This window comes from Stegostoma tigrinum, chromosome 12, assembly GCF_030684315.1.
Source record: "Stegostoma tigrinum isolate sSteTig4 chromosome 12, sSteTig4.hap1, whole genome shotgun sequence".
Taxonomy (NCBI): Eukaryota; Metazoa; Chordata; class Chondrichthyes; order Orectolobiformes; family Stegostomatidae; genus Stegostoma; species Stegostoma tigrinum.
Genome location: NC_081365.1, coordinates 8891596 through 8912101, shown reverse-complemented (window position 1 = coordinate 8912101; position 20506 = coordinate 8891596). Strand labels below are relative to the sequence as shown.

At 46.3% G+C, this 20506-nt stretch overlaps 1 protein-coding gene and 1 long non-coding RNA gene across 4 annotated transcripts in view; one reads left to right on the top strand and one right to left on the bottom strand.

Moving 5' to 3' along the window:
- cxadr (CXADR Ig-like cell adhesion molecule) overlaps window positions 1-19667 on the bottom strand; it is a 112358-nt gene extending 92691 nt beyond the window's left edge. The window contains exon 1 of one of the 3 annotated variants that reach the window (XM_048540517.2): window positions 19505-19667. In XM_048540517.2, the coding sequence (XP_048396474.1) occupies window positions 19505-19559 (55 nt within the window). In that variant the 5' untranslated portion in view covers window positions 19560-19667. Of the gene's footprint in view, window positions 1-19216; window positions 19310-19504 lie in introns of those variants that run through there. The other 2 variants (XM_048540516.2, XM_048540518.2) reach the window with 2 other exon arrangements.
- LOC125456926 (uncharacterized) overlaps window positions 7295-20506 on the top strand; it is a 107152-nt gene continuing 93940 nt past the window's right edge. The window contains exon 1 of the long non-coding RNA XR_009446542.1: window positions 7295-7925. This is a non-coding gene — a long non-coding RNA (uncharacterized LOC125456926). The remainder of the gene's footprint in view (window positions 7926-20506) is intronic.

The window sequence follows — 20506 nt, the reverse complement described above, 5'->3', positions numbered from 1 at the left end:
ATTAATCAATCAGGCCATGTTTATTTTGATCTTTCAGCACCCAACAGGGGCTCTGCCTTCCAACCACAGCCACATCACTTCCCCACGTCTACACAAAGAAATTCCAAGAGTTACACAGCAACACACACATTATATTCCACCCCGCTTTTCGCTTCAGTGCACAGCGTTCCCTCTCTGCACCGAAACTCCAATCTTCAACCCAAGCCGCCATTTCCATGCTTGTACCAGTTCACTCCTCTGTTTTAATACCATAAAGATAAACAAGAGACACAGCACAGAGCAGCGGGACATACAAACACCCACAATCACTTCACTGTATGCGCCCACAGGCTGACAAAACTGCATATTTGTAAGAGAGAGTCAGGTGGAGAATAGCAAGGTAGAAATGAGTTACTTAACACTAAATTATAATTGCAATTAAAGGTGTGGTACCGGTAGCAGTGGGAGGAACAATTTAAACAAAATACACAAATTAAGGGATATCTCAGAATTGTGTAAAGTGTAGAGAATTAAAGTGCATGATGCACTCCAACCAGTTAAATACTTGTAAAAAGCACTTTGGAGGGAACAAAAAAAAGTGTGCTTTTAGACTAAAAATTACTGCTGTAGCACCTAGTCCATTAATTATTTGAAATCCAGTATTATGTGAAATAACTTGGATAAAGACAGAATCTGTAAAAAGTACCACACAGGTCTGAAGTGGACACGGAATTAAAGTTTCATTTGATATCAGCTGCACTATCCAAATAAAAGTCTTACACACAATGAAACCACGTGAAAATTCTACAAAATTGTCTGATGGTTCTAGACAGGAGCAACGAAAGAAACAGATGAGCAGAGTGCAGGACTAGGTCACTTTGCCCTGCCATTCAGTCAGATGTCGGCTGATCGTATTGTAACCTCAAATCTACATTCCCGCCTACCACCCGATAATCTTTATTACTTAAGAACCTATCCACCTCTGCTTTAAAATATTCAAAGAACTTGTTTCAACCGCCTTTACAAGAACATCCCAAAGACTCATTACCCTCAGAATTTTTTTTTTGCCTTCCGGAGTTTTTAAATAATCAGGTCTCCTAATTAAAACATCAACATCTACGAGGAAACATCTCCATGTCCGCCCAGCAAGACCCCTCAGGATCTTATGCATTTCAATCAAGTCATCTTATACTTCTAGGCCTCACTATGCATGCCTGGCCAACTTTTCCTTTTAATACAATCCACCCATTCCAGATATTAGCCTAGTAGCTATTTTCTGATGGGTAATGCTTTCAATAATGAAAGATTAATTTTTATAGAAACTGAAAGAACTGTGGATGTTGTATAAATCAGAAACAAAAACAGAAATTGCTGCAAAAGCTCAGCAAATCTGGCAGCATCAATGGAGAGAAATCAAAGTTAATGTTTCGGGTCTGGAGATCCTTCCTCAAAACTTCCTCAGTTCTGATTTCTCTCCACAGATACTGCCAGACTTGCTGAGCTTTTACAGTAATTTCTGTTTTTGTTTCTGATTTACACAGCATCTGCAGTTCTTTCAGTTTTTAAATAAAGATCTCCGTCCTCTTGCTCACCTCCTATTTTCACTGCTGTACCTCTAACTGTTTGGTCTATATGTTCTTGGCTTCCCTCTGTAAACCATTCCCTTTCTTTAAGATGAGGAGGCAATTGTCGAGTAGTATTATCACCAGACTATTAATCCAGAAACTCTGCTAATGTTCTGGATATCTGGGTCCAAATGCTGCCATGGCAGATGGTAGAATTTGAATTCAATAAAAATCTGGAGTTACAACCGTAATGATAACCATTAATCAATTGTCAGAAGTTGTCCTTTAGGGAAGGAAATCAGTCACCCTTAGCTGGTCCACATGTGACTCCAGACCCACAGCAATTCATTGACACTCATGTGCCTTCTGGGTAATGAGGAATAAACAATTAAAAATGCTGGGATAGCAAGGTGTAGAGCTGGATGAACACAGTAGGCCAAGGAGGATGATCTAGGACCCCAACTCTTCCTCCGTTACATTGATGACTGTATCGGCACTGCGTCGTGCTCCCACGAGGAGCTCGAACAGTTCAGCTAATTCAACACCTTCCACCCCAACCTCAAGTTCACCTGGTACATCTCCAACACATCCCTCACCTTCCTGGGCCTCTCAGTCTCCATCTCAGGCAACCACTGAGCAACCGATATCCATTTCAAGCCCACCAACTCCCACATCGACCTACAATACACCTCCTCCCACCCACCTTCCTGCAAAAATTACATCCCCTATTCCCAATCACTTGGCCTCCGCCGATCTGCTCCCAGGATGAGGCATTCCACTCCCATACATCTCAGATGTCTCTCGTATTTCAAGGACCGCAACATCCCCGGCAACCCCCCATTCCGCGCTACACCCCCCACCCCACAGTGGTTGAGAACACCCTCGACCGTGTCTCCTGCATTTCCTGCAACTCATCCCTCACACCCCGTTCCCGCAATAACCAGGAAAAAAGAGAATCCCCCTCGTTTTCACAGACCACCCCACCAACCTCCGGATACAACGCATCATCCTCCGGCACTTCCGCCATCTGCAATCCAACCCCACCACCAAAGACATTTTTTCATCCCCACCTAAGATAATAAAATGTGAGGCTGGATGAACACAGCACCTTCCGGAGAGACCACTCTCTCCGCGACTCCCTTGTCCAGTCCATACTCCTCTCCAACCTCACCATACCCGGCATCTTCCCCTGCAACCGCAGGAAGTGCTACACTTGCCCCCACACCTCCCCCCTCACCCCCATCCCAGGCCCCAAGGTGACCTTCCATATCAAGCAGATGTTCACCTGCACATCTGCCAATGTGGTATATTGTATCCACTGTACCTGGTGTGGCTTCCTCTACATTGGGGAAACCAAGCAGAGGCTTGGGGACCGCTTTGCAGAATACCTCTGCTCGGTTCGCAATAAACAACTACACCTCCCAGTCGCGAACCATTTCGACTTCCCCTCGCATTCCTTAGATGACATGTCCATCCTGGCCCTCCTACAGTGCCACAACGATGCCAACCAAAGGTTGCAGGAACATAGTGTGCTTGGGAACCCTGCAGCCCAAAGGTATCAATGTGGATTTCACAAGCTTCAAAATCTCCCCTGCCCCCACCGCATCCCAAAACCAGCCCAGCTCGTCCCCGCCTTCCTAACCCATTCTTCCTCTCACCTATCCCCTCCTCCCACCTCAAGCCACAACCCCATTTCCTAGCTACTAACCTCATTCCACCCTCCTTGACCCGTCCGATCACCCCGGGCTGACCCTCCCTACCTCCCCACCTACACTCACCTCTACTGGCTCCATTCCCGCCTCTTTAATTTGTCTGTCTCCTCCCCACCTATCTTCTCCTCACTCCATCTTCGCTCTGCCTCCCCCTTGCTCCCTATTTATTTCAGAACCCTCTCCCCCTCCCCATCCCCCTCTCTGATGAAGGGTCTAGGCCTGAAATGTCAGCCTTTGTGCTCCCCTGATGCTGCTTGGCCTGCTGTATTCATCCAGCTCCACACTTAGTTATCTCATTCTCCAGCATCTGCAGTTTCTACTATCTCTGAAACAATAAATGTGCTGGCCCAGCTCGAGACATGGACTATCCAAGAGTAAATTTTTAAAGAAAATCTATTCTTGATCATGCCTTTGTCAACCTGTCCCAATGTGATTGTGTGTCAAAACTTTGTTAATAGGTTTTTCAAGCGCTCTGTAAGGTCTTACCACATTAAAAATGTCATAGTAATCCTAATATTAATGTGCAAGCTAATACTGGTGATAGGATTTTGACAACAAAGCAACATTTTGTGATGACTTTAACTTACGTTGTCTCAAAACAACCCTCAAATATAGGTGCACTGCTTAAATTCTGGCCTGTTCAGCATTCCTGATTTTAATCACTCCACTTACAAAAGGGAGGCAATGGCCTGGTTATATCATCACTAGGCTATTAATCCATGAACTCAGCAAATGTTCTGGGCACTGGCCTTCAAATCCAGCCTTAGCAGATGGTCATTCTCTTTACTTCACTACAAGTGAAGCATCCCAGAGGTTTGTCATGTCAAAGGCATAACATAATGATAGCTTGCAGATTTTCAAAAAGACTCATCTGTATTCATATGTACTGGGAGCATGTTGTGCAGCCTCCCAGAACGTCTCTACTATTCACTCTGATCTGATTATGGCCTCATTTCAACGTCTCTGCCCTAACCTCGGTGCATTTAGATTCGTGATTAAACAAGGGAGCCAATCAGCTTCAGCCATGGTAAGATCAGGGCGCATACTCTCTGGGTTATTAGACCAGTAACATTTACACTATAACATTGTAACAACACAGACTGAAGCAGGGATACAAAGTTCAGCAACAACTTCGATGGTTTACAAATCTGACTGGTGTCGGTGCAACGTTGCTGAATAGCATTGCTGCATTACGGGGCTAAATTATTGCCGGTGCATTTTGAAAAGACGTGGCACGACATTTGCACAATGTAGGTCTTAAATACATTTAAATAAAAACCTGCTATACCAGTTTGCCAGCTGGGATCATGCTCGCAGCCATGGCCATTACCCACAGAAACTGACCTGTTACCTGACACCACGGCAAACAATGACTCTGGTCAAACTGCAGCAAAGCAGTAAACTCCAGGTCATTTTAATCTAAGAGTCTTGACTTCAGGGCATGTGGGGAGGTAAAACTATATACTGAAATAGGCCTATAGTTCTCAGAGGTACAGCACTTCCCACTTACCACAATCCAAACTGGATTAATAAAACACACAAAACTAGGCCATAAAAGGAACAATCCCACCTCCCCTGCTATCAGGGAAAGACAGTTTTGAAGCCTTTGAGCAATAGCGAGAGGTAGTATTGTTGCAAAGTTTGGTCAGGCATTTGTGGACTGGAAAGCAGAATGTTAGAACTTGATGTTTGTAAAATGCAGGTTGTACCACTTTTCACACTTCTTTTACAGAATACAGGACGAGGTCAGCCATTCTGGCTGTTTCAGTGTTAGTTATGAGACAGGGTTAGACCTCCACTTTATAGCAGATTGGAGGCACAAGTCTGGGATTTGAACATATTTGGATGCCTCAGGTTTGACATTTTGGGACTGATTGGGCCCAGAAATTGGACAGATCTGGAGGAATCTGGACGGATTTGAGCAGGTTTAGGGTACGAAAAATCCCAGCAGATTTAAACAGACTTGAGGGCTAGCGTCCTATATCATTAAATAGAATAGAACTTAGGTGAGAAGAGGAAAATCTGTTTAATTTTAGCTACATGTAGTTGGTAAATCAAAAGTTGGGGAAAAAGCTCAACATTATTAATGAAGTTCAAAAACAAAGTTACTAGAAAAGCTCAGAGATAATGGGAACTGCAGATGCTGGAGAATCCAAGATAATAAAATGTGAGGCTGGATGAACACAGCAGGCCAAGCAGCATCTCAGGAGCACAAAAGCTGACATTTCGGGCCTAGACCCTTCATCAGAGAGGGGGATGGGGTGAGGGTTCTGGAATAAATAGGGAGAGAGGGGGAGGCGGACCGAAGATGGAGAGAAAAGAAGATAGGTGGAGAGAGTATGGGTGGGGAGGTGGGGAGGGGATAGGTCAGTCCAGGGAAGACGGACAGGTCAAGGAGGTGGGATGAGGTTAGTAGGTAGATGGGGGTGCGGCTTGGGGTGGGAGGAAGGGATGGGTGAGAGGAAATGATGGAAATGCAAGTAGAAGATAGGCTTAGTGAGGAGAATGATGATGTGCAGCTGACGTTTCGGGCCTAGACCCTTCATCAGAGAGTGGGATGGGGAGAGGGAACTGGAATAAATGGGGAGAGAGGGGGAGGCAGACCAAAGCTGGAGAGAAAAGAAGATAGGTAGAGAGGAGAGTATAGGTGAGGAGATAGGGAGGAGATAGGTCAGTCCAGGGAAGACAGACAGGTCAAGGAGGCGGGATGAGGTGGTAGGTAGGAAACGGAGGTGCGGCTTGAGGTGGGAGGAAGGGATGGGTGAGAGGAAAAACAGGTTAGGGAAGTGGAGACAGACTGGGCTGGTTTCGGGATACAGTGGGGTTAGGGGAAGAACTGGGCTGGTTTGGGGATGCAGTGGGGGAAGGTGAGATTTTGAAGCTTGTGAAGTCCACATTGATATCATTGGGCTGCAGAGTTCCCAAGCGGAATATGAGTTGCTGTTCCTGCAACCTTCGGGTGGCATCATTGTGGCACTGCAGGAGGCCCATGATGGACATGTTGTCTGAGGAATGGGAGGGGGAGTTGAAATGGTTCGCAACCGGGAGGTGCAGTTGTTTGTTGCAAACCGAGCGGAGGTGTTCTGCAAAGCTGTCCCCAAGCCTCCGCTTGGTTTCCCCAATGTAGAGGTAGCCACACCGGGTACTGTGGATACAGTATACCACATTGGCAGATGTGCAGGTGAGCATCTGCTTGATATGGAAGGTCATCTTCTTGCCTGGGATGGGGGTGAGGGAGGTGGTGTGGGGGCAAGTGTAGCACTTACTGCGGTTGCAAGGGAAGGTGCCGGGTGTGGTGGGGTTGGAGGGGAGTGTGGAGCGGACAAGGGAGTCGTGGAGAAAGTGGTCTCTCCGGAAGGCAGACAAGGGTGGGGATGGAAAAATGTCTTGGGTGCTGGGGTCGGATTGTAGTTGGCGGACGTGCTGGAGGATGATATGTTGTATTCGGAGGTTGGTGGTGTGGTATGTGAGAACGAGGGGGATCCTCTTAGGGCGGTTGTGGCGGGGGCAGGGTGTGAGGGACGTGTTGTGGGAAATGCAGGAGACGCGGTCAAGGGCATGCTCGACCACTGTGGGGGGCAAGTTGCGGTCCTTGAAGAACGTGGACATCTGGGATGTGCGGGACTGGAATGCCTCATCCTGGGAGCAGATGCGGCAGAGGCGGAGGAATTGGGAATACGGGATGGAATTTTTGCAGGAGGGTGGGTGGGAGGAGGTGTATTCTAGTTAGCTGTGGGAGTCAGTGGGCTTGAAATGGACATCAGTTTCTAGCTGGTTACCTGAGATGGAGACAGAGGTCCAGGAAGGTGAGGGATGTGTTGGAGATGGCCCAGGTGAACTTGAGGTTGGGGTGGAAGTTGTTGGTAAAGTGGAAAAACTGTTCGAGCTCCTCTGGGGACTAAGAGGCGGCGCCGATACAGTCATCAATATAACGGAGGAAGAGGTGGGGTTTGGGGCCAGTGTGTGTGCGGAAGAGGGACTATTCCACGTGCTGGAGGATGATATGTTGTATTCGGAGGTTGGTGGTGTGGTATGTGAGAACGAGGGGGATCCTCTGGGGGCGGTTGTGGCGGTTGTGACTAAACCTACAAAGAGGCAGGCATAGCTTGGGCCCATGCGGGTACCCATGGCCACCCCTTTAGTCTGTAGGAAGTAGGAGGAATCGAAAGAGACTTGCATCGAGTTTGACAGAATTAATCATCGCAATTTCAATAGATGGGTGTGGGTTTTAAAGATAGGAAAGGCACAGGACGATGTTCGAGAGATTATTCTGCTGGAGGAGTGTAAATTGTCACTGCAAGAAATGATAAGAACTAATATTGAGGAACAGAAAGTTAAAACGGCGAGAAGAGCAGCAGAAATGTTGGACGAATACACGGAATGAAATTGGGAAAGAGTGAGATCCTTCAGTGAGAAACAAAAAAAAAAGATCACAACGGGAAGAATTTACCAAAGAAACCCAGAGGGTGGAAAAGAGGTGAAAGACCTCAGGTGTTTTCACTGCAATAAGATGGGACACACAAAGTCACAGTGCTGGTGGTTTAAGAAAGGTGCTGGGGAAAAGGATATGGTAAAAAGGACTAAATGAGTGGGATTGGTGAAAGAAGTGAAGGAAATCCCGAGAAATGTCGAGGAATTGCACAAGAGTGCACAATCTGGTCACAGGCTGGTAAGTAAGACAGCACTTGATCTTTTCAAAGACTTCACTTGTGTGCATAAGCTTTACTCAGGTAGAACAGGGGGAGTAGGTAAATAAGTTAACATATTTCGAGATATGGGAGCTGGTCAATCTCTAATAGTAAGAGATGAAAATATTTGTATTCCTCCTGAAATATTGCCCAGGAGAGTGATAATCTGTAGAACTAATGGAGAGAGAGAGAATTAGTGTTCCCCTGGAAAGTCCAATCAAGACTGGCAAAGTGACAGTGAAAGTGATTGGAAGAGTGGATATTCCATGAGTAAATAGTGTTGGTTCTTGAAAATGATATAGCCAGATCAAAGGTGGGAGTGATCCCCATTGGAGTGGAGAAGCGGAAAGAAAACCAGGGAACTGAGGAGCTAAAAGGAAAATATCCTGGAATTTTCGCCAGACTGTGTGGTGACAGGATCTCACAAGCATAAGTTAAAATGTGAAGGGAAAACAAAGGAGAAAGATGTTGCTATCTCTGAGAAAAATGAAGAATCTGAGGTCCAGTTACCTGACACTCTGTTTGACAAGACGGTAAAGGAAAAACCTAAACAGGGAAAGGATCAGGCAGAGATATCCAGTTCTGAAAGATTAATGGAGCTACACAAAAAGATGAGACAATAAAGAGGATTGAAATCATGCAGCCGACTCAGAAAAGGAATCTGAGTGTATTCCAGAATGTTCTTACCTTAAGGATAAACTCGTAAGGCAGGAATGGAGACTTGGCAGTTAGTGTGGACGTGAAATGGGTAGAAGTTCACCAGATTGTGTTGCAGATAGAATACAGACAGGAAATATTGCATGCAGCATACAAATTACCTGCAGGAAGTCATCTAGCAGTGAAGAAGACTCAAGATAAGATATAGAAGCATTTCTATTGGCCTGGATTACATAAAAGTGTGCACCTCCGCTCGGTTCGCAACAAACAACTGCACCTCCCAGTCGCGAACCATTTCAACTCCCCCTCCCATTCTTTAGATGACATGTCCATCATGGGCCTCCTGCAGTGCCACAATGATGCCACCCGAAGGTTGCAAGAACTGCAACTCATATTCCGCTTGGGAACCCTGCAGCCCAATGGTATCAATGTGGACTTCACAAGCTTCAAAATCTCCCCTTCCCCTACTGCATCCCAAAACCAGCCCAGTTCTTCCCCTCCCACCACTGCATCCCAAAACCAGCCCAGCCTGTCTCCAATTCCCTAACCTGTTTTTCCTCTCACCCATCCCTTCCTCCCACCTCAAGCCGCACCTCCATTTCCTACCTAACACCTCATCCCGCCTCCTTGACCTGTCCGTCTTCCTTGGACTGACCTATCTCCTCCCTACCTCCTCACCTATACTCTCCTCTCTACCTATCTTCTTTTCTCTCCAGCTTCGGTTTGCCTCCCCCTCTCTCCCTATTTATTCCAGTTCCCTCTCCCCATCCCACTCTCTGATGAAGGGTCTAGGCCCTAAACATCAGCTTTTGTGCTCCTGAGATGCCACTTGGCCTGCTGTGTTCATCCAGCTCCAAACTTTGTTATCTTGGATTCTCCAGCATCTGCAGTTCCCATTATCACACTTACATAAAAGTGTGGTTGATTTTGCTGTACCTGTCACATGTGTTAGGCAGTAGGAAAGCCACAGGCAGGAATGAAACTAGAGCTTTTGATGCCAGTTCCCACATTTGAAGAACCTTTTACACGGGTTATAATTGATTCTGTCGGTCCTCTCCCTAAAACTAAAAGTGGGAACCAGTATTTGCTAACCATGATGGATATATCTATCAGGTTTCCGGAGGCTATTCCATTACGGAATGTTGGGGCAAAAAAGGTGGTGGAGGAGTTGCTTGCTTTCTTACCTGTTATGGACTACCCAGGGAGACTGAGCGAGACCAAGGGACCAATTCTACTGCCCAATTATTTAAGGAGGTCATGGATACTTTAGACATCCAATACTTCAAATCAAGTACCATCCTGAATCCCAGGGAGCATTGGAACGGTGGCATCACACCCTAAAGACATTGCTGAGGGCTTATTGCCAGGATTACCGAAATGATTGGGACAAAGGTATCCCATTTATATTATTTGCTGTTAGAGATGCTCCAAATGAATCGACTCAGTTTACTCCATTTGAGTTGATATTCAGATGTGAAGTAAGTAAAGTTAATTAAGGAAAAGTTGATTGGTCCAAAGTCAGAGATCTCACTGATAACGGGAACTGCAGACGCTGGAGAATCCAACATAATGAAATGTGAGGCTGGATGAACACAGCAGGCCCAGCAGCATCTCAGGAGCACAAAAGCTGACATTTCGGGCCTAGACCCTTCAGAGAGGGGGATGGGGTGAGGGTTCTGGAATAAATAGGGAGAGAGGGGTGGCGGACCGAAGATGGAGAGAAAAGAAGATAAGTGGAGAGGAGAGTATAGGTGGGGAGGTAGGGAGGGGATAGGTCAGTCCAGGGAAGACGGACAGGTCAAGGAGGTGGGATGACGTTAGTAGGCAGGAGATGGAGGTGCGGCTTGGGGTGGGAGGAAGGGATGGGTGAGAGGAAGAACAGGTTAAGGAGGCAGAGACAGGTTAGACTGGTTTTGGGATGCAGTGGGTGGAGGGGAAAGAGCTGGGCTGGTTGAGTGGTGCAGTGGGGGGAGGGGACGAACTGGGCTGGTTTTGGGATGCGGTGGGGGAAGGGGAGATTTTGAAGCTGGTGAAATCCACATAGATACCATTGGGCTGCAGGGTTCCCAAGCGGAATATGAGTTGCTGTTCCTGCAACCTTCGGGTGGCATCATTGTGGCACTGCAGGAGGCCCATGATGACATATCATCTAAAGAATGGGAGGAGGAGTGGAAATGGTTTGCGACTGGGAGGTGCAGTTGTTTATTGTGAACCGAGCGGAGGTGTTCTGCAAAGTGGTCCCCAAGCCTCCGCTTGGTTTCCCCAATGTACAGGAAGCCACACCGTTTACAGTGGATGCAGTAAACCACATTGGCAGATGTGCAGGTGAACCTCTGCTTAATATGGAAAGTCATCTTGGGGCCTGTGATAGGGGTGAGGGAGGTGGTGTGGGGGCAAGTATAGCATTTCCCGCGGTCGCAGAGGAAGGTGCCGGGTGTGGTGGGGTTGGACGGCAGTGCGGAGCGAACATGGGAGTCACGGAGAGAGTGGTCTCTCCGGAAAGCAGACAGGGGTGGGGATGGAAAAATGTCTTGGATGGTGGGGTCGGATTGTAGATGGCGGAAGTGTCGGAGGATGATGCGTTGTATCCGGAGGTTGGTGGGGTGGTGTGTGAGAACGAGGGGTATCCTCTTTGGGCGGTTGTGGCGGGGGCGGGGTGTGCGGGATGTGTTGCGGGAAATGCGGGAGACACGGTCAAGGGCGTTCTTGACCAGTGTGGGGGGAAATGTTGTGGTCCGAGGCCAAACGCCAACTCTCCGACACCACCTCCTACCGCCCCCTCGGTCATGACCCCACCCCCGAGCACCAAACCATCATCTCCAACACCATTCATGACCTCATCACCTCAGGGGTCCTCCCACCCACAGCCTCCAACCTCATCATTCCCCAAACCCGCACGGCCCGTTTCTATCTCCTTCCCAAAATCCACAAACCTGCCTGCCCTGGTCGACCCATCGTCTCAGCCTGCTCCTGCCCCACCGAACTCATCTCCACCTATCTGGACTCCATTTTCTCCCCTTTGGTCCAGGAACTCCCTACCTATGTCTGTGACACCACCCACGCCCTCCACCTCCTCCAGGACTTCCAATTCCCTGGCCCCCAACACCTCATCTTCACCATGGACGTCCAGTCCCGATACACCTGTATTCTGCATGCAGATGGCCTCAAGGCCCTCCGCTTCTTCCTGTCCCGCAGACCCGACCAGTCCCCGTCCACCGACACCCTCGTCCGCCTAGCCGAACTCGTCCTCACCCTCAACAACTTCTCTTTCGATTCCTCCCACTTTCTGCAGACAAAGGGGGTAGCCATGGGCACCCGCATGGCACCAGCTATGCCTGCCTCTTTGTAGCTTACGTGGAACAGTCCCTCTTCCGCACCTACACAGGCCCCAAACCCCACCTCTTCCTCCGTTACATTGATGACTGTATCGGCGCCGCCTCTTGCTCCCCAGAGGAGCTCAAACAGTTCATCCACTTCACCAACACCTTCCACCCCAACCTTCAGTTCACCTGGGCCATCTCCAGCACATCCCTCACCTTCCTGGACCTCTCAGTCTCCATCTCAGGCAACCAGCTTGTAACTGATGTCCATTTCAAGCCCACCGACTCCCACAGCTACCTCGAATACACCTCCTCCCACCCACCCTCCTGCAAAAATTCCATCCCCTATTCCCAATTCCTCCGTATCTGCTCCCACGATGAGGCATTCCACTCCCGCACATCCCAGATGTCCAAGTTCTTCAAGGACCGCAACTTTCCCCCCACAGTGGTCGAGAACGCCCTTGACCGCGCCTCCCGCATTTCCCGCAACACATCCCTCACACCCAACCCCCGCCACAACCACCCAAAGAGGATCCCCCTCGTTCTCACACACCACCCCACCAACCTCCGGATACAATGCATCATCCTCCGACACTTCCGCCATCTACAATCCGACCCCAGCACCCAAGACATTTTTGCATCCCCACCCCTGTCTGCTTTCTGGAGAGACCACTCTCTCCGTGACTCCCTTGTTCGCTCCACACTGCCCTCCAACCCCACCACACCCGGCACCTTCCCCTGCATCTGCAGGAAATGCTATACTTGCCCCCACACCTCCACCCTCACCCCTATCCCAGGCCCCAAGATGACTTTCCATATTAAGCAGAGGTTCACCAATACATCTGCCAATGTGGTATGCTGCATCCACTGTACCCGGTGTGGCTCCCTCTACATTGGGGAAACCAAGCGGAGGCTTGGGGACCGCTTTGCAGAACACCTCCGCTCGGTTCGCAATAAACAACTGCACCTCCCAGTCGCAAACCATTTCCACTCCCCCTCCCATTCTTTAGATGATATGTCCATCATGGGCCTCCTGCAGTGCCACAATGATGCCAACCGAAGGTTGCAGGAACAGCAACTCATATTCCGCTTGGGAACCCTGCAGCCCAATGGTATCAATGTGGACCTCACCAGCTTCAAAATCTCGCCTTCCCCCACTGCATCCCAAAACCAGCCCAGTTCGTCCCCTCCACCCACTGCATCCCAAAACCAGTCCAACCTGTCTCTGCCTCCCTAACCTGTTCTTCCTCTCACCCATCCCTTCCTCCCACCACAAGCCGCACCTCCATCTCCTACCTACTAACCTCATCCCATCTCCTTGACCTGTCCGTCTTCCCTAGACTGACCTATCCCCTCCCTACCTATACTCTCCTCTCCACCTATCTTCTTTTCTCTCCATCTTCGGTCCGCCTCCCCCTCTCTATTCCAGAACCCTCACCCCATCCCCCTCTCTGATGAAGGGTCTAGGCCCGAAATGTCAGCTTTTGTGCTCCTGAGATGCTGCTGGGCCTGCTGTGTTCATCCAATGTGTTCATTATCAGAGATCTCACTGTTGGATTATGTATCAGAGGTGAGAGAAAGGCTAAACAGGTTAGGTGAATTATCTAGACAATATTTGAAGGTGGTACAGCACATTATGAAGCAAGAAGCAGATAAGAAATCTAAAATTTGTGTGTTTGCCTGTGAGGATAAAGTATTGGTGCTGTTACCAATGGTACGAGATCCCTTCAAAGCAAGGTTTAATAGTGCCTGTCAAATTGAGAAGAAGTTAAATCAGGTAAATTATTTGGTAAAGATGCCAGACAGGAAAAAAAAATCAAGTACATCACGTAAACATTCGGAAACATTACTATGACACGGGAAGGGAACCAGAGAAATAGGTATTAGTTACTGCCACTCAGAGTAAGGAATCAAATTCAGATTATTTGAATTTTTATGTGCTTCAGAATAAATTGAATAATGAGGAAATCCTTAAAGAATGGGAGAAGATAGTGAGCTCTCTGTCCCAGGAGCACAGAACTGAATTGAAAGACTTGTTATTGTGCTATGAGGACATATGGAGAAACAGAATGCCATATGGAGAATGAATACCAAAGTACATGAAGTTGAAGCAGGGAATGATGTTGCAATAAAACAACACCTCTACAGTCTTAATCCTCTCAAAGCTACACAGTCTCAGAGGTGGAAGCAATGCTCCAAGAAGACACCAGAGCAGCGAGTCAAGCCCAGTGGAGTTCGGTGATCATACTGGTTCCCAAATCTGATGGTACTCAACAATTCTGCGTAGATTATTGGATGATTATTAATGTCGTGACCATATCACACTCATACCAAATTCCAATGCTGGATGATTGTGTGGAAAAAGTAGGACAAGCCACTTTCATCTGAGTTGGACTTACTTCGCAGTTACTGGCAAGTACCTTTGTCGGAGGGGCTGAAAAGTTACTGCACGTGTAACCCCAAATGGCTTCATCAATCTAAAGCAATGCCCTTTCAATGGTTATGAGCTGAGCGGTGACAGGACTGACTCATTGTGGTTGTCTATATAGATGCCTTCGTGATCTTTAGCCATTCGTGGACACATTTCACGAAGCATTTAGCACAGAGACTAAGGAAGGCAAAGTAGGTCATGAACTTGGCAAAAAACAGAACTTGCAAAGGCGCAAGTGACATTCTTAGGGCACAACTTTGGACACGGATAGATGACACTGAAAAACGTGACGACAAAGGCCAATGAGGAATTTCCAAGTCCATCCTCAAATAAAGAACTGCTGTAATTTTTAGGATTGAGTGGGTGCTACAGGAAATTTGCACCAAACTTTAGTAGCATGCTGGCACCGCTGATGGATTTGTTAAAAAAAAATACGAAATTTTGGTGGACACAATGATGCGAGGAGGTATTTGAGAATTTAAAAGCAGTGCTAATCACTGTATTCATTTTAGGCGCATCAAATTTCTTGAAAGCCTTTAAAATCTCATCGATGCAAGTGATGTAGGGGTTGGAGCTGTGTTGTTACAGAAGGATGACAGTAGAATTGAAAGGCCAATTAGATATTTTTCAAAAATAAACTCAAAGTATCCACTAGAAAAATAATTCAACCATTGAAAAAGAGTTAGAGTTTGATAATGTCCTTACAACATTTTAATGTCTACATTGCAAACAATGCATCAGAAATGGTTGTGTACACTGATCACAATCCTCTGACATTTTTGCCATGACGTACGGGCAAGAACGTCACATTATTTCATTCAAGTTTTATATCACAAGCATTTAATTTACAGATGGTACATGTTGTGGATTGTGAAACTGCAATATCGGGGTTTAAAAGTAAAATGTATATATAAAATAAAAACAGTAGTGTTCAATTTGACATGCATACAGAATTAGTGTGAAATGCATAACTCTAGATTAATGACCTACGGATCCAGGAACAATGGTGTTCAGGTGTAAAGAAAAATGAAGCCACCTTTTCATAATAATGATCCATTTCTTTCTTAAGGAGGGAGGCATTGCTTGTGGATTGGAAGGCAGAACATTAGAATTTGTTGTTTGTAAAATGACAGGGGGAGAAAAGATTATGTGGTCCCTTTAAAAGATGATGTGTCATTCTAGGTTTGGAGAGGGAAAAAACAGGATTGTGGGTAGCTTGTGGGTTTGTAGGTGCACTAAGCATCTGAATTGTAACATCTGTATCAAAAGTTTGTACAGTTAGCAGGCAAAGCAGTATTTTTTTAATCAGAACAACAGATTTGAAATCAGTCAATTAATTTTAACCTAGCCCTTAGATACCAAACACAAATGAAGCTTAAATCTGATGTTTCTGACAACACAGGGCAAATTCCACTCGAAGAAATAGATATGTCATTAAGTGCATAAAATATGACGGCATGTGGAAAATCAGGAGAGAACCAACTGCTATCTGATAAGACCTCAGCTCTTAATAAATAAAGGTATCACAGCACCCTCAGCTAATATTCCAGGCAGAAGAATTCATAGACAGAACAACGGAAGATCAGCGGAGAAGCATAGATCATTCCCGAAGATGTGCCCTGGCTGTAACTTTGAGGGACTAAGTTCTAATTTTTTTTTTAGCATTTTGTTTTATATAAAGTAGAACTTATAGTTATTGGAACAGCATAGCGTTAGAATTTTGTTTCACTACAAAATAGTTAGTACTTAGAGGGGAACTGTTCAGTTTGTTAATAGTTTAGTTAATTCCTTCACTGCGAGAGTTAGACACATAAATTGTTACTTGTTGATTATGAGTGGCAGGAGTTCATTTCATTTAACCACACTTACGACAGATTGGGGATGAGAGACAGGTTATACCACTTTTTACACTTCTTTCAACAGATTATAAGGCAAGGGGAGCCTCTCTGGGTGTTTCAGTTTTAGTTAGCAGAAGGGGGCCAATCTCTGCTTTATAAACAGTATAGGCTGGATGTATTTTCACTGGAGGATTGGAGGCTGGGAGTTAACCTCATAGAAGTTTATACAATTGCGAGGGGCATGGATACAGTGAATAGTCAAGGCCTTTTCCCCCCATGCTGGGGAGTCCAAACTAAAGGGTTTTTTTTCTCAGATGATAGGCGAAAGATTTAAAAGGGACCTGAGGGACAACTTTTTCGTGCACAGGATGATGTGTGTATGGAACGAACTACAAAGGAAGTGGTGGGGACTGTTACAGTTACAACACTTAAAAGGCATCTGAGTGGGTATATGAATAGGAAGGGTTTAGAGGGATATGGGCCAAATGAGCCAAGATTAATTTAGAATATCTGGTTGGTATGGACAACTTCGACCAAAGGGTCTGTTTCAGTGCTATAAACCTCTGACTTAAGGCATTTCATGGAAAAAATAACTAATTTCCATCCTAATAGGCAGCAACATTCTTACTAAGCTGCATGCCCTTGTTCTGGTTCCATCCATCCCACATTTCTGCCACAGTGACAGTATATGACATTAGTCACTGCTTTCCTGCTCCTCTGATGCTGCCTGACCTGTGTTCCTCCAGCTCCAACATCTACAGTTCTCCAACACCCCTATAAAACATTTCATCGAAGATGATACTTCTAATCATGCAACATTTCCTCAGCAATACATCTGGATTAGGAGAGTCTCCTTCAGTAAGGTAGCAGTCGGGTGGATCAGTGTATGCTAGTACTAGAACTGATGTAAGACATGAACGTACTCAATCTCCATGTCCAGCTGGATTGTTGGGTCAATGCATTGACCTCGCTCACTAGAAACAAACTGCAGTATTAGGGTGAAAGTCGGGGTGCTTGATGGTCTAATTTCACATAGATCATCTGCTTATTTAGTTCATGATTCATTTGAATTTGTTTGCCTAGCATCAGCATGTTACTGGAATACCAAGCTTATTCTCTGGATGGATCAGTGAGGAGGAAGTAAAGCAAAGCATACACTGGTAAACAATGAAAGGCATTTAACAAAATAACTTCCACTCCCCCAATGTCTATTTATGTTAATCATATTCTGCTTTTCTAAGCAGGTTTCACAATAAGACAATTAACATAAAAGTCCTTTCCTGCATTGATAATAGTGGAATTGACCTAACAGCTTTTAAAAGTGATAAAGTAAGGAGTTCTAGCCTTCATGTATGTGTTAATGTTAAAAAGTCAGGCATATCAATTTAATCATCTATTTTTCTTTTTTTTCCCCTTTACCTGGTCAATATTTATAGCTTGACCAAATCACTAAACACAGTCTGATGGAGTTCTGACAGAGTCACCAGACTTGAGGCATTAACTCTGGTTTCTTCCCACAGATAATGCCAGACCCGCAGAGTTTTGTATCACAAAACAAGCTTATCTAGTAATCATCATCACAAGCTACGAGAGAGAGCTTGCTGCATACAAATTGGGACCTATGTTTCCTGCATTACAAAACTGATGACAAACTTGAGGCACTGGCAGACTATAAAATGTGCTACATACAAGCAAGCCCTTCTCTAGAAAGGCCAAAGGGCAAATTCACAAGCAATCTATATGCATCCCGCCCTCATTGATATTCCCACCTAAACATAATCAACAAGATAGGAAAGGAAAATTTTCCATATGCAAGTTGGGTGCTTTATCAGCATTTAAAAACTGTATGTATAAGCCTCAGGGTGTCAAAGACTGACTACTCCAGTTCAATTCACACCAGGACAGAGTTTTAAACATCATTTTTGAGTCAGTTGTACAAATTTAAGCTTGGTACACCTTTCAAAGCCTGTGACCTCTCCCCCACCCTCTGAAAAGTCAGTACTATTCTTACTTATTTTAAGAGAAGCAGCTGAAAAATTCAGATTTTTTTTAAAAAATGTTTTAATTCAGAAATCAAAGGCAAGTCCTAACTTTAATAGAGTATATTAAAATTTAGAAAATGAAATAGACTCGAGACAGATTTGGGAACACTAAAAACAAATTCAAAGAATTTTCACCCAATTAAAGTGCACTCCGTGAATCCAAGTTGTAACTGTTCAAGATAATAAAATGTGAGGCTGGATGAACACAGCAGGCCCAGCAGCATCTCAGGAGCACAAAAGCTGACGTTTCGGGCCTAGACCCTTCATCAGAGAGGGGGATGGGGGGAGGGAACTGGAATAAATAGGGAGAGAGGGGGAGGCGGACCAATGCTTTTCAGACTTTGCCCTCTCAACCCTCCAACCCTCTGCCTCCCACCAGCATTTCTGCTTCATTGCAATTTCCCATCCACCCAGCTCAGTGATCAAGACTTAGGCATTGTCTAACATGGGGAGAATAAAGGGGAGGATTTTGTCAGGCAATCCTATTATTGCTGGAGTCTGCTTTTCATCCGTCCCTACCACTGTCCATAGGCAGACAGCACAATCAGCTTTGACAGCACAATGAAAAGCTGCATCAGCTCGCAACCAACCAGCTCTCACACATTTTTAAGTGACACACACATCCAAGAGTTGGTACAAAACATTTCACTTTTGCTGTGAAATATCATGCAAGTCTTGAATTGCTTTATGTTTGTTTAAATTCCTTCCCCTCAAAACAGCTGCTAGCCTTCAAACAAATTCAAAATAATTCTTTAATTATAAGATATACACATACACACCACAGTTTGGGCAACTTGCTGATCACACAAAACATAAACACAAACAGCACAGGGCAAGACCTAGCAATGTTTCGAACCCAGATTAGAGAATGACTGAACGAACGCACATTCCCGACGCGGCCAGAAATGTTTTAAAAGGAGACCCAGCCAAGAGCTGGGTTTAAAAAACAAATCACCGGCATTAATGAAACGCAGACAGACAGACCTCCGACGCCGTTCCCCCCTGAGGTGAGCCACACAAAGCAGAAAGAGATTTCAGTGCCCAAAAAGAACGGGCAGTGGGGAACGTACAGCTTCTTGCTGGGGGTGGGGGGGAGGGGTGACGGAAAAGAAAGAAAACTAACGCTAAATGGTGCGATCAGAGCGCAAGGTGCGAGATGAGGAAAGCCAGTTTTCGGAGAAGACGAGGTGGGATTAAGAACACACACACAGTAAAAGAAAAGGAGAGAGAATATGCCGAGGTTATTTGTGAAGGACCTGAGGTTTTTTTTACCTGTGAGTAGACAGAGGAGAGACAATGTAACCAGCGCACTCTGCTTTGTATACATTGCAGCCGCTGTATCCACTGTTCAGGTTGTTCTGGAGTCTACCTGATTCCCAAACACCGTCACTTCCGGACTCTATTCCCACCCCCACTTAGCAACAGCTTCAACCCAATCTCCCTCTGTCTCAGGCCACATGGAAATCAGGGAATCGGAGGTAAATAACATCCATCCAACACTGCATTCTCTCGCCTCTATTCCTGTAGCGTCGAATGCAATCAATATAAATTAAAATAGTCAGTTGGAAGTGTGTTTGTGTGTGTGGTTACACCAAAGGCAAAGAACTGGGCGACAACATATTGTTGACCCTGGGTTAAAACAGGACAGCAGCTGAGAGCTTCTCCAGCGCTTTCGGTTTCTGTCCAGGAGGTCGAGGAACTCCGTTCATGGAGATGGTGGGACAGATAACAAAGTGTGAAGCTGGATGAACACAGCAGGCCAAGCAGCGTCTTAGGAGCACAAAAGCTGACGTACGGGCCTAGACCCTTCATCAGAGAGGGGGAGGGGGAGAGGGTTCTGGAATAAATAGGGAGAGAGGGGGAGGTGGATCGAAGATGGATAGATGTCAAATATTTCTTTCTGGGAGATTGTGGTGTTCAATCGTGGGTCCACAGTGCCCACTGGTGGAAGGATCATGAGCGAGAGGGTGAGACAGCAAAGCGTGGAGCTGGAGGAACACCGCAGGCCAGGCATCATCAGGAGCAGGAAGGTCAACGTTTCCACTCGGGACCCCCAGATCTGGGGAGGGGGAAGGGAGCTAGGAAATAAATAGAAGGAAAGTAGGTGGGGCTGGGGAAGGTACCTGGGATGGTGATAGGTGAGTGCAGGTAGGGAGTGGTGGAGATAGGTGGGGGAGAAGATTGACAGGTTGTGCCAGGTCAAGGTGGTGGGGACAAGAGGGAGGGTTGGCCATGGGATGAGGTCGGGGAGTGGGGAGATTTTAAACTGGGCTG